The sequence below is a fragment of the Sprattus sprattus genome (assembly GCF_963457725.1).
Source record: "Sprattus sprattus genome assembly, chromosome: 14".
NCBI classification, from domain to species: Eukaryota; Metazoa; Chordata; class Actinopteri; order Clupeiformes; family Clupeidae; genus Sprattus; species Sprattus sprattus.
This window is the reverse complement of record NC_137912.1, coordinates 16,494,736-16,511,466: the sequence shown is the minus strand read 5'-3', so window position 1 is coordinate 16,511,466 and position 16,731 is coordinate 16,494,736. Positions and strand designations below refer to the sequence as shown.

Below are 16,731 nucleotides of genomic sequence, written 5' to 3'. Positions count from 1 at the left end.
CTAGTAATCTACATTTGGTTATTGACAAATCCCTATCTGTCCAGCATGAGATCAGTGGATTTTAAGTTAATATCACCAACCAAAGGACATTTGCATAGCTGACCTGATGATTTGCTAATTGTTGATTGTTAAAATCATAATTTCTGTGATTATTGGTATTAGATTGGGCAAAATATTGTGTGGCAGACAATGGTGTTGGCCGTCAGGGAGATGTGTACACAAGTAACATGAAACCTTCCATGGCTTAGTGTGGGAGACCCAGAGGGGAACAGTTAAACAGAAAGGGAAAATGGGAATTCTGCTGATGGGAAAATGGGAATATCTGTGTTTGTGGGAAGAGATGCTTTGTTATGAATCAGCAGTGCTACTGTTGGTAACTAAGGGAGATCCTTATGTTGTCAACATGTTGACCATGGGACTTTATATGCAAGTTGACCCTAGGGACAATACATATAATTTCAGGATACAGAAAAACCTACGCAGGATTTGTTGTCAAACACAGTTTTCTTACGATTGTGTGAATCTAGACTATTGTTTTAGAACAATTTAATATAAAGGAATACAAATCCACTTAACTGGGATTCTGCACTTGTTTAAGAAGAGATCAGTTGCTCTGTGCTCTGTTTGACCTTTTTGAAGATACACGGCTAGCAGAAGGCTAACAGAAGTTACACATTAAACCGCCCATTGCCCACATGTATGCATTCCACAGATATAACTGAAGAAGAACTATTGGAAAGTATTAAGCACACCCCATGTTCAACAGCCCATTGCATACATACCCCAAACCTTTGGGTCAAGGTTAACCATTTTGCCAGGTTGATGTTTGAGTAAGGTGAGATGTTAATGGCAGGATTTATCCTGTACAATATTAACTGTACCTCTCCAGACATCCTATATTGTATAAACCAATGACTGTTAAACCAATGGGCAGCGTACGCTCAGTCAGGGAATTAAAAAAAAAAATGTGTGTGTAAGATTTAACCAAAAATGGCGGATCTAGCTGATTCTCTGGTTACTATCCATGCTCTGGCTGCAAGATTCACTTACTGAGCAGACTCTGGCTCCAACTTTGCCAACATGGCAGATCAATTTTGGCTTCGTATTTGCTGTACATGCTGTTCATCTTTTTTGCGGTCAAAAGTACAACCACATTGATAAGAAAACCCTCTCTCAAATAGTTATTTACGCTAATATGCAAAAGTGCATAACGTGCACTTATAAAGCCAGGTCAGGTTTCAAATTGCTTCATGCAGACATTCAGCTAAGTTGCCAAAATAGTAGGTTGGTCGTTGAGTTTCAATATAGTCTACTGTAATTGTCTTTACTAGGCCTTTCACATGTTCTCTATTAGTTTAGTGTGTATTTATGTCAGGGCTACAGCAATTTAGCTATATGTCAAATTAGGTCCATTAACAGGAGGCTTTCCAGAGAAAACAAGCATAACTCTGATTACCAGAGTCCCGTGTTCACACGCTCCCCTCAGGCTTTCAGAGCCTGATTCCGGAGGTCGGCTGGCCTCTGAGCTCCTAGCTGTGGGAAACACACACATGTACACACTCATTTATACTCACACTCGTTTATACGCACACACTGCTATACACACACACATGCACACACGCACACAGACACACACGCACACAGACACACACGCATGCACACACACACACACGCATGCACACACACACACACATGTATGCACGTACACAGACACACACACATGTACGCATGCACACAGTTGCACAGACACACACACATGCACGCATGCACGCATGCACTTAGTCTTTTGTTCTACATATATATATATATCCTTTGAGCTCTGACCCATCTCAAACACTCACACACACACACACACACACATACACACACAGATTTTGGCCTTAGCCACCGTGGTTGTTTAATGAGGTCAGGACATTAATCAATGATCAAGCTCTATTCGTTTTGTCTGTCTACTCTGCGTGACAGGTGGTTATCGTGTTCTGTTTCGGCGGCCTTCTCATGTGAAAGGCAATAGAGAGACACACAGTGTACCCGCGTCTGATTCAGAAACTGCACCGCCCTCCCTTTCCTCTTGTCCTTCGAGACCACAAAGCTGCAAGGATTGGACACTTGGAGGCAATGTTGCCCAGTCAAATTAGCCAGTCTCAAGCTTTGAGTCTTTCCAGTGGCAAGCTGCATGCACTGAGCAATTTGGCCTCTTTAGTCCTCTTGTCTGTACGTTTCCCTTTTCTTTGTTTTATTCCATGCCAGCGAGACACTAACATTACACACTGTTCTGGTCCTGGGCAAAATTGGTCTGCTAAGCATGCATTGGGTAGGGTTAATGCCTATCTACATAATGACATTACACTGAAATCTGATTAGTCCTAACCGTGCCCACCTCTAAATCCTTGCATACGTTAAAGTATAGGTGACATAGTGTTCTGCCAGCCTACAGACTCAAGCAGTCTCTATTTAAGTCTCAGTTTCAGTTCATTTGGATGGGCCTTGGTATAAGCAACAGGACAGCTCCAGACGCTCTTATGTCTATGAAGAATACAACATGGTTTAGATCTGCTGATGGGGTGAGGGTTAGGGTCAGGTCAGTGCTAGTTGACAGTTAGCTGATAGGCACTCCAGTGTCAGACTTAGTTGACTCGGAAGTTTGGTGAGTATTTTAGGTATTGGTAGTTTATTGGCTGTACAAAGTGGAGCATTTAAGAGAAGTGTTTCCACAGAATTATCATTCAAGGAAATGCTAACACACACACACACACACACACACACACACACACACACACACACACACACACACACACACACACACACACACACACACACACACACATACACACACACACACTATTTTCCCGACTTGGATGCATCATTATGTCACTAGTCCTGCCCTGTGCGTGATCAGTCAGGTAAAAGAATAGCCTCGCTCCTCTCCGCTAGCCAGCAGGGTGCCATCCTCCATCCTCCTCCACCAGGGCAATGTGTGTAGTGAGAAGGCTCAGGTTATCATGGTTACATAAGCAACATGTGCCAACCGCTTAGACACACAGACACACACACACACACACACACACACACACACACACACACACACACACACACACACACTCACACACACACACACACCTTACACTCACACCCCCACACACACACTTGTCTTTTCCCTCGGACATATAGATACACGTGAGTGCACACACGTTCCGTAGTTCACACACAATCACCTGTGTGTCCGCACAGACAGTCATGCTTCCACGTGGGCATATGAACCTTGCGTGGTGCCAGAGAACTTAAAATAACCCGCAGCCACCACAAGGGGGCATTAGAGAGCTCAATAGGTCGAAAACAAGAGGATTTGTGTGTAGGTGGGTGTGTGTGAGCATGGATGTACTTTTGAGAGAGAAAGCAATTCACATTCTTTTAAAATTAACTCTAACAATTGAGACCACATTTTGTACACATTGGTTGAAAAATAGAGCTAAGAGTTATAATAGAGTAATGTAATAGAGAAATAAGAGTTGTGCTATCAGACAACTGTGTCTGTACATTTAATGTTTCTCATAAGTGCAGGGAAAGGAAATCTTAACCCACCAAAGTTATTTCACCCAAAATATGCCTGTAGCCTTTATGGCTCATGACAAAGATTTGTCCCATTCCAGCTTAAATTGTGCTGTCTTGAGTGTGTGTGAATACACTTTGACCTCTTCTCATATTTATAAACTACTCACTGCTCCCTCTGACACTGATATTGCATGTGTTCCTTGTAATGTTGTTGAAGAAATTTGCCTTAACCACACGATCATAAATCACTCAAGACGGCAATACATTATTGATTAAGAGCTATCACAAGATAATTTTTCATGTGCAGTATTCACATGTTTTGGGTTTCAAAAGACAGCGTTTTCCTTGCCGAGGTCGGCATTGTGTAACGCTGTCTGGGACTTTTTCACCAACAGACTGCACAGTCTTTCCCCTGAGAGAAGCCGGGAGAGAATTAGATTACAATTTAGAGAGCAGCGAGCGATACAGATAGCTAAATAAAGTGAGTGTTAACTGCTCATAGGGCTGGTTTAATAACACTGTGCACCACTTCACTGGTTTTAAAATAAACATATGAGTTTCAACTCAATATTAAAACACGCACTTCTGGAGGGCCGTGTTAGTGCCAGTCAATTAACTACATCTGCTTTGGTTCCAAATGGAATACTGTTCTGAATGCATGTTGTTTGAAGTTGCATCTGAGAAACCATGCTAATAAATTCATTGGGCTTCTGTCCACAAAATATGTTTCATAATCAAAACATTCTGGTAATCTGATATTTTATATAAAAACATATATTCTGCCATCTTCATGAGTCACCAAGTCTGTTTCTCTCTCTCTAGGTATTCAATTATAAAGACTTTTGCACACCCCTCATATTGCACCTTTCAAGCCATAGATTATGTGAGATGTTTGTAATCTACCCAAATTCAACAAAGCATGTGACACAAAGACATTTTCTTCATGGTTGTTTAAATGGCCATCGTGACAAACACAGGTGAGGGGACAGCATGCAGGAGGAGGAATCTGGTAGCGCAGAGGCAACTGAAGGATCCAAAACCAACAGGTAACTTAGTACTTAAAGCAACACTATGCAGGAATGTACCACTTGTGGGGCGTTTGTTTGATAGGAAACTAGTTTTGTGAAAGAGTGATAGACACACATGTGTTGCTCCTTGTAGCCGTCCAGTCTATGCACTACGTAGTTCTGAGGTCCTGGACAGAACATTGGCAACTGTATCACCAAAAGACACCGCTTACCATGGTAGCAAGCTATTATCAGTGCCAGCGGTGATTTTGTTGTTTTCCAAGGTTTTTTGCATGCTTTTTAGTAAGCTAGCTATTTACTCGTTACCAAAACTACTTACTACTACAGGGTGGCTGTCACTTTCCACAATCCCACATCTTACCTCGTCTGTGGAATATCTGCTAACGCCTCACATGCCCAAAAGATTTGTGCTGAAATTAATTTGACTCTTTATTATTATTTTTGTTGTCGTTTTAGGACACCTAAGTTGGAGCCCCTGCTCAAACAAACACAAGAAAAAGGGATCACCTTTATTACTGATATATTAAGTCTGAACTACTGCAAGTGCTTGTGCTTTTAAGCATTGAAGAAGGTTTTTTATACAGCATTTATATACAGCAACTATACATGAGACATTCACACTAGCATGAGGGCGAAGGCACGACTGCACACCAGATTCCCTCCAAACTTCTTCAGACTTTATGAAAGAAAAAAATATAAACTGTAACTGAGCGAAACCAAACAAATGAAAAGAAAGAAGTCAAAGAAAGCAATACACTCTATTCATATAAACATGTCGTCACTAAAACCATAATCTGTCTTTAAGAAGTTCAAAAGGTGAAAAATAACAAATCATGCGTATAGGTCTTTGGGAATGTCTTCCATGCTGGAAACAAGGTTTATTCTAAGAGGAGTTGAAGACCGTATGTTCAGTTTAATTGTGCTGTCTAACCCTGTGTTTACATGGCAGTGTCAGATTTGGGCCTAGAGTTTCAGACATGATGGAAAAAAACAACAACCAGACAGTGAGAGAAACCCCAAAACAGCACAAACGAACTTACAGACAAAACAGCCGAGCAAGAGTGAGAGGATATTGCAACGTGTGTTGACTACAATATGACAAAAAAACCTACAATATCCTATGGGTATACCCCTAACTGTAGCACTACACAAGTAACGTTATTCTAGTACATTCTCTAGTACAACAGCTCTTGTTAAAGTTATTTCCAGATGGGTGTTTAACCCTTCGCTGCCCGCGCAGCAGGCCAGCTGGCCTGAAGGACTGAGTCACAACTATGGCTTAGGTCCAGTAGAATCACAAAAAGGCCAAATTTATGGATTGTTCTGAGGAGTAAAAAGAGGAAAAGGAAAATACCAATTCAATCTTTGATTACTTTAGTGCTTGTGTAGTGATTACACTACATGTGCCATTAAGTGGTCATAGGATCCTACTTAAGTCTTTGCAGACTTTCTCTTGCACAAAAGGGAGAAAAACGCAGATTTTGAACTACTGAATTAGACTAGCGAGTTGACTCTATATGCTCGTAATGCAGCATTTTGGTGAGTATAAGCCTATGTTAGTTGTAGTGATGTTTTTGAATGATATATGATACCTTGACTGTGAACTGAGATGATATATTGCTATTTCATAAAGACCATTTTGTGCCATATTTTTGTTCTTTCTTTCTTTCACATAGATATGTGCATTGAGTCAGTGGAACCAGGGTGGGATAATGGATTTATGTGCTTGAGATGCTTGTGGGCCAGAAAAAAAAAACAGACAAACAAACAGACGGAGCCCACATTGAGCCAGCTCTCTTGGGCTGATCTACTACTTCTTCCTGTAGTTGCCCAATTGGATGGCGGAACGGTCGAAAACGCAGCGGAAGGTGATTGGCTGGATCTCCCAGTATGTCACAGGGTTGCTAAAGAGGCTGATTCCGGAGTACATAGCCTTCTTAGTGTTGTAGCCTGGAGGGCAGAAGTCTTCCGTTCCCACAGCTGCGATCTTGTTGTTATGGAGATAGATTACCTGTGAAAGTCGCCACAGAAGTAAAAAGTTAACCTTCTATCTTTAAAGCATTTGTAAATTTTTCAGCAGTTTTTATTATGATTTTGACCTTTTGCTAGACTTGAAAGAAAGGCTTTAGGTATCTTAAGGTATTAGGTCTATTGATTGATATCATATTTATAGAGTGAAATCCTAGGTGTGCGACTAGGTGGGATAGGAGGATTCACCTGGATGTACTTGTGCTCGGGCAGGCCGGGTGGCACGCTGGTCAGGGCGTTGTTGTCCAGGTGAATCTCACGCAGGTGAGGCACCATGGCGAGAGTTCCATTTTCCACCATGCTGATCTGGTTATAGCTCAGGCCAAGCCTATTTACAGCAGCCAATGAGAATGAGCCAAGGTAAACGATACAGGTAAACAGGTCAACAAATCAGAAAAACAAATCATTCAGGACCGATTAAGTAGAAAAAAAAACAACTTAAACATTTAGACACTTCTTAGTTAGATGCATAAAAAAGTATAGGAGTGCACAGACACTGACATATACCAGTGATGAGGACAGCATATATTCCTGCTTACTCTCGTGAAGATAAACAGGAGAACAAGTAATGTAAAAACGCTGATATTCACAGGTATTTGTAGGTTGTTTTGAAAAGTGTTTGCCAGAAAATGAATGCATAAGAATTGAAAGAATTGAAATAAGAACAAGACTTTTTTCCGTTTTTCCCCACCCCTACTAAAATGAATGGGGAATGGAAATCGGAAAATATTACATTTCATATCATGTATTCCAGAATAAACTGAAGCATGAGGTCATTCATTTTATTCCCATTACATTGCCAGCACTCTTGCTGGCTAGTCACCTACAAGCTTAATCATTATCATATGAAACCCAGCTGGGCTCTAAGAAAAAATATGCATAGTTGCCATGATACTGTATCACACTGAAACGTTTTTTTTTATGTAAACAGTCGGTTGGCCCTTCACTTGTTCTTATCTTATCTGAAAACATTAATCAAACAAGAGCAGAATGAGATCAGGAGAAATTAAAGGTCCATTTGCTCCTGTAATTGTTTGAGATGAGTGTGTTACCTTGTCTTCCCAAAATGTGCCAAAATGGATAGTGAGTGTTTTATTTACTTAGCGCCAAAAACAACTAAAATTGTCTCAAGGCACTTTTCTGAATCCCCTAAAGCAAGCACTAAGGTGACAGTGGCAGGGAAGAACTCCCTCCAAGAAAGAAACCTTGGGCCGAAATCAATTCATAAGGCGGCAGATCGAAGGGGGGAGAGGAGGAGAAGAGAGAATCGGAATAAAGCAGATGAATACATTTTAACAATGTATTATTAACGCGTCCTTTACAGTATATGGTGCAAAGTGTTGCAGTATCAGCACTGTAATTAATAAAACTGCATATTTATTTCTCTATCATTTGGTTTTGGTTCACTGTGATTACAGGTGATAAGAACTCCATGTCATGGGTGTGAGAGTCTCAGGCAGAGAATCTTAATCTGCATAATAACTGAGCCACGAGAGTAATGGAGGGGACAATGGCACCATACGCCTTTTTTTCCATTCTCCTTCTTTCCTTTGAACTGTCTTTCGTCCGTCTGTCTTTCACAGAAACAGATCGAGTCTAAATGGGATGAGAAGGGAGCTGATGGGTTTAAGGTGTTAGCTGACAATATCCATCCAGCACCATCTGCTTCCCGGCCTTGCCCCCTTGGCATCGTAAGTCAGGAGTGGAATGCTTTAAGGTATGAGCCAGAGGTCTGGAGATGAGAGTGGTGCCCTTCCTGCCTCCCATGAGGGCCAGATAACACCTCTCATCATAAGACCAGACCCCCTGTCCACCACAATGATGCCATCTGCTTAACATGATGTTAACCAGAGGGAGATGTGAAACTGGGTTGCCAGATCTAATCACTACACACCAGCGTAAATGTCAGTTTTTCCACAAAGGGGTCTGAGATTTGTATTGAACTTGCTAGAAAGGCTATGCTTGAAGCTGATATTTCAGTTTGTGTGGTAATTATGAAAGTTAGTAAATATATATATGTATATTATATACATACATATATATACAGTATATGTGTGTGTTTGTCGAAAATGAATAGATTTGTATTTACTTAGCCAGGTGCTTGAGGCCTTTCAGGCTTTCTGACTGAACCTTGGTGATCTTGTTTCCATCAAGATGGAGCTCTGACAGGGAGGTGGGAAGACCTGGGGATCCACAAAGGAACACAGTCAAGCGAAACCTTAATAAAAGATGGAATATTTAAAAGACCAGCACCAACTGACCTCTACAGAAACCAGAATTATTATTATTAGCCCTGTTTAGCTGTTGCCACCTTTACTTTGATAGCAAGGGTTCTATTGTGCTACTTTTGTAATCAGGCTAGTAATACTGAAATTACATCAGACTCGTGTGTCTTCTGTATGAAAGGGAAGCACAGGTGCACCTTTAGGAATGGCGCTGATCTCGGTGTCTGAGATGCGGATGTAGGAGACTCTCTTAAGGTCGGAGAAGGCTCCTGCCTCAATGCCGGCAATTGACAGGGGGTTGGAGCCGAGCTCTGAATGCAGACAAATCAAATTAAAATGTTTAAGTCAATCTCTGAGCAATAACAAACTGCCTATGCACAAAACAGATTGGTTCGTTAAAAAGCGAACGACAACATAGCTGTTGTAATTTTCAATAATGCTTCATAAAAACATTAAGGTTAGTATTCTTATAAATATTCATGACTTCAAATTTAGATTGATACATAAGTGTTACTAACAGTTGTAACATTCCTGATGACACCAATGTCATGTTGTGAACATGTAGAATGACATGTTATAATCTTAAATAGTATTGCAATAAATTGTGTTATTTTGCAGATGTATAACAGCACAGCGAGGCGTATTCCAAGCATTACAGGATATGATAAACATGTTTTACACCTAATGTAAGGACTCTATAGCAGTTCCTCTCATTTAAAAGCACTTCATCAAACACACCAGCATCATTGGAAAGAGTGAGTCTTGATTTTTGCTCTAACATGTGTTACTCTTTGAGACTGTTGAAAAATGTAGACTTATTCATCTCATTCTTGAGTTTGATGTACTTCAGAAAAACATTCTTCTGATATGTGTTCCATGTCCAAGGACATTGTGAGTAATTCAATCAAGACTAAAGGGAGATGGAAGCCGAGATGGAAGCAGTTTATGACTGTTGTAAAATTATTTATGTTATTTCAAAAGCAAATTGTTCGAATATACTCCATTGTTTAAACTAGCAGCTGCGGCTCCTGCGGTTTATTTTGAGATGTGATTCAGCTGAGGTCAAGTACTACTCGAGATACTCAACTGAGAGGAAGGGTTGTGAGCTTTGCAGGTTACTTAATGCAAACTGCATCCATCAGGCACTAAGAGTTAAGATATAGCAGCTGGCTGCCATCCCCACTCTAAAGAGCTCACTGCATGTGGAGTCTATGACCCCGTGAACCCATGACTCATAGAGACCAACTGGAATGTGTGTGCCCATACCCACATTTCCACATCTTGCACACACACAAACCCACACACGCAACAAAACACTATTAGAGTGGACTATACTCCCTGTGCCCTTTCCTCACTCAACACACACAGATACACAGACTCACAGACATACACACACACAGACACACACAATCACTAACTCACTCACACACACTCACTCTCTCTCTCTCACACACACACACACACACACACACACACATACACACACACACACACACACACGCACATATACAACAAAAACGACACATACATTCCTTTATGCAAATGCACTAAAGCACTCCACCCACACGTCACTTAAATCCAGTATCCATAAAGCATTATAAACACATTTATAAATGTTTATAAAGTATTCATAATGCTTCATAGCGACTGACATAAGTTCATAAATAGACATTATGGCCCTCTCTAGTAGCTAAAGTAGAACATCCTAAACTTTGGTTATGAGAGTAGTTGCCTAATGGACTAAGAAGCATTATGCAACAATTGTACTTCAGGATAAGCAGTTTTACCTTAAAATAACAGCTTGAAAAAGATTGGGGTGCTACAATGAATTTTAATATGGAGAACCGCCACCGTGCCATTGCCATACCAGGGTCCATAGGCATATTACTGCTAAATGTAGGATTGCCTAAAGCCGCCCGGCTTTACTGTCTGCCGAACTAGTACGAAGCTTTTCTGCCGTCTTGCTTTGTCTTGTCTTGCACTTGCTTGATGTTTGACTGTGTTAGGACAGTTGTTGACTAACTAGCTTGTCCTAATGTCAAAATCAGCACATTTCAAAAAATGTGTTTATAATGATCATCCATTGACCCCCTTTCTTCTTTCTTTCTTATCATAGATATCTCGCATCTAGATCTCACATATCTTATGAACTCATCTGAGCTCTTAGGTTGTCTCTTAAGATGGCAACGTACCCATCACGATCATGTTGGCCATGCCCTGGAAGGTGGCCTTCTTGATCTTGGTGATCTCGTTTTCGTGGATGCGGAGCTCCTGCAGGCTCTTGGGCATGTTGGGGGGCATGTCCTTCAGCATGTTCTTGGACAGGTAGAGCCTCTGCAGCTTGCCCAAGGGGATCAGGGCCTTGGGGTGGACGGTGGTGATTTTGTTGTTGACCAGGATCAGGGTCTGTGTGAAAATAATACCAGTATTAGACCTAGACAATACAAGTGCATAAAGATGTGTCTTACTATGTATTAAGTGTCTGACAAGACTTTGAATTCACATACATTGGGGTTAGTGTTAGGATAAGGGTTAAATTGAAGGTCTGTGAAGAAGTTATTCCTGGACCATTTATGTGGGGCACAACACGACAATGATATTTTCAGTAAACAAATAATCTAAATTCCACATTAAGACACGTTTCTGCTTTTCATTAAACAGTTATTTGTTAATGCTGGATGCGTGTTGTGAACTCTGGCATATTCATATAAGTGTTCAGCTGAGTCATGGCTGCGGACGAGCCTGAACTGGATCTTTATTCCTCCTGTGTGACATCATATTTATGACCTCTCCCAACACTTTGAGCTTAATGTCTCGCGAAAGATGCAGCCAGGGGCATTTGGCTTCTAAAGCAATCCCAGGCCAGTGAACAAACCACATTAAACACAGTGGTGCTTTCCAGTTTTACTGGACTAAGGAAGAAAAAAGCCACACTGGTGTGTGTGTGTGTGTGTGTGTATGTGTGTGTGTGTGTGTGTGTGTGTGTGTGTGTGTGTGTGTGTGTGTGTGTGTGTGTGTGTGTGTGTGTGTGTGTGTGTGTGTGTGTGTGTGTGTGTGTGTGTGTGTGTGTGTGTGTGTGTGTGTGTGTGTGTGTGTGATTGTTTCTGTGCGTGTGTTTCTGTGTGTATATTTTGTGTGTGTCTGTTTCGAGGTAGTGTGTGACTTGGAAAATCAACTGGACCTCTTGTTCTCAACCTCACCCTTTACAGTTCCTCAGCCAGACTCCAGGGCACTATTGAAAGTATGCAGAATGTTCTGGACTGCTGGAGAGAGTATGAGGAACCCAAAATGGTTCCTCGTAATCTTGGGAAGAAACCCTTCTACAACTTTGATCTAAGATCATTTGTCAAACGTGCGCAGGGCGGATACCACTCTCCCACATGGGACATCTATAAATCACATATGATTGTGAAATTGAGTGCTGCTGAATGGTTTTAGGCGTCCACCTTGTAACCCCCCCCCCCCCCCTAATGTATAATCCTTATCTCACTGGTCTTTATTCATTTATTCTGCAATTTTACAGTTAGTTCAGACAGTTTACTTTTTTAGAGAATGACCAGCGGTCTTAACTTCATCCTTTACTTGATAGGATAGGACCAGCCTCCCACCTGAGGCATCTACAGACAGCATGTGATCCTTCCCAGGCACCTCCACCACCCTTAAAGCAAGCCGATTGTTCACTCTCCCCTGCACATTGAAGTAGGCTTTTCTGGTTGTCCATGGCCATGATTTCAGTGGATAATCTCTGTTACTTGGTGGTGTAGTGATAAGAAACTTAGTAGGCTATAAGCACATTCCCTTCATGTTGCACAGTTGGAAATATAATTATGAGTGCAAATTCTGCCATTCTCCACTCCTAGACCAGCATAAATAGACATTTTATAGCCAAAAAAATGTTTGACCAAAATGTTTTATACACTAGATTAGGGGATTTTTCTGGGATCTGGGATTTGTCAATTACACTACGAATTCTGGAAACAATACCATATTTGAGTGGACTAAGCTACCATTAAATAAGTAGGGCTATAAGCCTATTGTTTCACTTTATTATATACTTCTCATGCAAACCATGAAAAAAATATTGATAGCAATACCAAATGTAATTGTCACTCTTGGTTTTCCTTGGATAACCTACAGTGCCCCCAAAAAGGAAAAGTGTGGTCGCTATGTTGGAATTTAAGGTGGAGCTAAATACTTTTCCACGTCTGAGACCATTTTTATAAGTGTGAACTTTGGCGTGGTTTTTGGTGTACGCACGTACACTGTGCGTGCAAATGTTTCATAAATGAGACCCCAAATGTATTATATATCACACATTACAACAGAATCTTCCTGAAGAACATTTTGTGTCTTTGTATGTGTGTGTATGTGTGTGTGTGTGTGTGTGTGTGTGTATCCCAGCACCTTTAGAGTGCAACGATCTACAGTACATTCCTGAGATAAGCACTAGGACGGACGCAAAAAAGGAATCTGAATCTGGCGTCAAGCAGACCATACAGACACACATACACACACCCCCCACCCCCGACACACACACACACACATACATACACAAAAACCCATTCTGTGGGAGTGTTTGCATGCTTTGAGGTGTTGGCTGGTGTCCAATTGGGTATGAGATTACAAAAAGAGGAAAGTTTGGAAGTTTGGACTGAGGATGGAGACATTTCAGCTTCAGAGAGAAATTCATCTTGTTAGTAAGGGAATTAATTAATTAATTTATGTTTGTATGTACCTATATATGTTTGTATGTATGTATGTATGTATGTATGTATGTATGTATGTATGTATGTATGTATGTATGTATGTATGTATGTATGTATGTATGTATGTATGTATGTATGTATGTATGTATGTATGTATGTATGTATGTTTGTACGTATGTACGCATGTACGCATGTACGTATGTACGTATGTACGTATGTACGTATGTATGTATGTGTATGTATATGTATGTATTTCTTACCTGTAGGACCTTCAGTCCCTTTAAGTCATTCTCACGGATCTCTGTGATCTTATTGTTCTGCAGATCCAACAGGGTGGTGTCTGCGGAGATTTGTTCTGGAACATTCTTCAGGCCTGAGTGAAACCAGACATTTGATGAGAGCAAAGCCACACAAAGCAAAGAAAGGCAGAAAATCACAAGGCACTGATATGTTCCGCATTGTAATTACGGTACGAGTTCATTTCTTTCTAGTCCATTTCAGCAGTCTCGTGCACATGACAGGGCAAAAAGATGAATATCAAATAATTATGAATTAACTTGACTTTAATGTACATAATATATATGCTTTGTAAGAAGTCATACATCTGCAGACTAGTTGATACACTCCTAAAACCTCTCAAAAGGTGCACTTTCAAAAACCCATTACAGAAAAAATAAGAAATTGTGACTTGAGATAAGATGACACATCTTAACAATGCATCACAACAATGGAGTCTGCCACCACATGTGCTGGATGCAGTTTTTAGATATGAGCTCAGAGCCTCTTTCCCCACTCACAGAGCCTTCACCACATCCACTGCCGAGCACATGAGCAGGAGGAGGAGGAGGAGAGGGAGAGGGTAGGAGGAGGAAGACGACAAGGGCTGGATGCAGGGCTCCCTTGTCCACAATAAACACTTCCCTCTGAGCCACACACTAATGACAGGCTGTCAGTGGTGGGGTCACGCCAGACCAGGCCAGGCCAGGCCAGGGACGAGCCAGGGCAAGGCCTCTGGCCACCGCGTGGCACCTGGCGAACCAGGGAAAAAGTAATTTACACTGACCCATAATATACGGCCACCGCTGGCATAGTGTGGCACTCTTTCTACTGCCGAGCAAGATCACAGAGGCATGTCCCGTGGAATGAGCCTGCTGACAGAATTATACCATGTGTGCCCTCTGTGCACTGAACGTTGTGTTGTTAAGAACGCTGGCTGGGTGACTGACGCAAATAAAAAAAGGCTTGCAAGGTTAGGAGGCTCCTAAAGGAAGAACCATAAATATAAATACATTCCAGAGAAAAGGTGTATGCTATAAGTCTCGCCGTTTATGTCGGACGAATGGCTTTTGGAAGGTAAAGTCTAATTTGGTATTCAATCTAAAAATAAGGGCCTGGACTAGATGGGGTGTTTTTACGAGTGTTTAGGTCCAGCCTATAAATGGTGCTTGAAATGAAGGTCAGGAGAATGAAACACTGGACTGCCTGCCTGTTGATCTCATGCTGAGCATGGTTATTATTGGTTGTGATGGATGGTAAAGAGCTGCTACACTGTGGTTAAATAAACATGACTTAACACGACCAGAGAGGACTATGGACACATGAAAAGTGAAATGCTATGGGTTCTAACTAGGTCATTGACATATGTAAGTAATCATACACTAAGCACTTCAATATGAACTAATAATTGCTACACTAATGATGAACCATAATGAAGATAAGGTGTATTTGTATTTTAACAAATGACTAACGTTGTTTAATTCATTAACACGAACAACCTAGAATTAATTAAATAATTCATGTTAACTAATTAACGCATTTTCTGTACGTTAACGTGTTTGCATACAATGCTACACTGTGAGTATAGTATAGGAGCAGCCCATCAAGAAACACTGAGTAGGGTTTTGACACTAAGTTGGGAATTCCTTTTCTGATGAACACATTATCCACAATTAATGAATTATCTCTAACTCTCTCTCCCCCCCCCCCTCTCTCTCGCTCACTCTCTCTCTCTCTCTCTCTCTCTCTTTCTCTCTTTATGAATCTTACTATAATTTGTCTTATCCACTCAAGTAGGTAGGGTGAAGGATCAAGGATGTCACGAATCCTTGAGAGTTTAATATTTAAAACATTGTTTTGACTGGAGCACAACAAACGGTCACTCTCCCTTATGTCCACTCATTCATCGTTCACCCAGTACCCACTCTCCCACCCTTTCATCTCAAATACATTCCTACATCCTCTATTTTCACAAACTCTCTCTCTCTCTGTCTCCTTCTCTCCCACTCTGATGTTAACAAAGGCTGACTGGGTTTATAAACATCATGACAGATGTGTCTGTGTGTACAGTTGGACATGGGGACAGGGGCTTAAAAACTAGGACATGTCTAACTCCACAACTGTTTAGTCTCAGTTCAGTCATTTTCTGCAAATCACACCGAAGGGAAACTCTTTTTGTGAACGTCATTAATCTTGCCTTTTACTAGGCATTGAAAACTGGCAAATGGGCAGCTTCGACAGAATGGGTGGAATATGGTACAAGATCACTGTCATGTTTTATCTGCCAAAAGGGAAACAAGGAGTCTGCATCTGACCTGCTAATTCTCAGGCTTATATGTCATCACTTTTAAACACTTCCAATAAAAGGAAATTGTTGGGCCATCAGGCGTGTGATTGGTCTGGACCCTGGCCTTGGCCTCAGTGTTTTTCCTGGATGTTCACGAATCTAATGAGATCTGATGATGTCATTACCTGTCCTGTGGAGGGATTCGCACTCCAGAGATTCAATGAGAGTTTTCCATTACCACCATATGCACACTCACACGCACACGCACACACACAGACACACTTCTTTAATCTTGGCCAAAGGATCTGGCAGAGACTGTGTTTCTATTTAACAAACATCAGAGGGGGCCACTTTGAAACCTTGGCACCTGTCAACACTGACACATCACACTCTTGCTCACTCTTGTGCCCTGTTTCTTTTCTCTCTCTCTCTCTCTCTTTCACTCCCTCTCTTTCTCTCTCTTTTTCATTCTCTCTCTCTTTCACTTTCTCTCTCTCTCACATGCAATCATTGGGATTAAGTTCAAATGCAGGTCACTTTCCCTTCCATCTGTGAAAGGCCTTAACCACAGCTCCACATGTAAAGCGTACACGTCTGCCACTCGGGCCATTGCACTCTTAGGGAAACCT

The 16,731-nt window shown here is 41.3% G+C and overlaps 1 protein-coding gene across 1 annotated transcript in view; it reads right to left on the bottom strand.

Moving 5' to 3' along the window:
• Positions 1 to 4,996: 4,996 nt before the first annotated feature.
• Positions 4,997 to 16,731, bottom strand: part of dcn (decorin) — a 31,729-nt gene continuing 19,994 nt past the window's right edge. Inside the window, exons 3-8 of the mRNA XM_080850829.1 lie at positions 13,800 to 13,912; positions 11,026 to 11,239; positions 9,031 to 9,144; positions 8,698 to 8,791; positions 6,798 to 6,936; positions 4,997 to 6,591 (exon numbers count right to left, since the gene is read on the bottom strand). Coding sequence (XP_080706955.1) covers positions 6,391 to 6,591; positions 6,798 to 6,936; positions 8,698 to 8,791; positions 9,031 to 9,144; positions 11,026 to 11,239; positions 13,800 to 13,912 — 875 coding nt within the window. The 3' untranslated portion in view covers positions 4,997 to 6,390. The remainder of the gene's footprint in view (positions 6,592 to 6,797; positions 6,937 to 8,697; positions 8,792 to 9,030; positions 9,145 to 11,025; positions 11,240 to 13,799; positions 13,913 to 16,731) is intronic.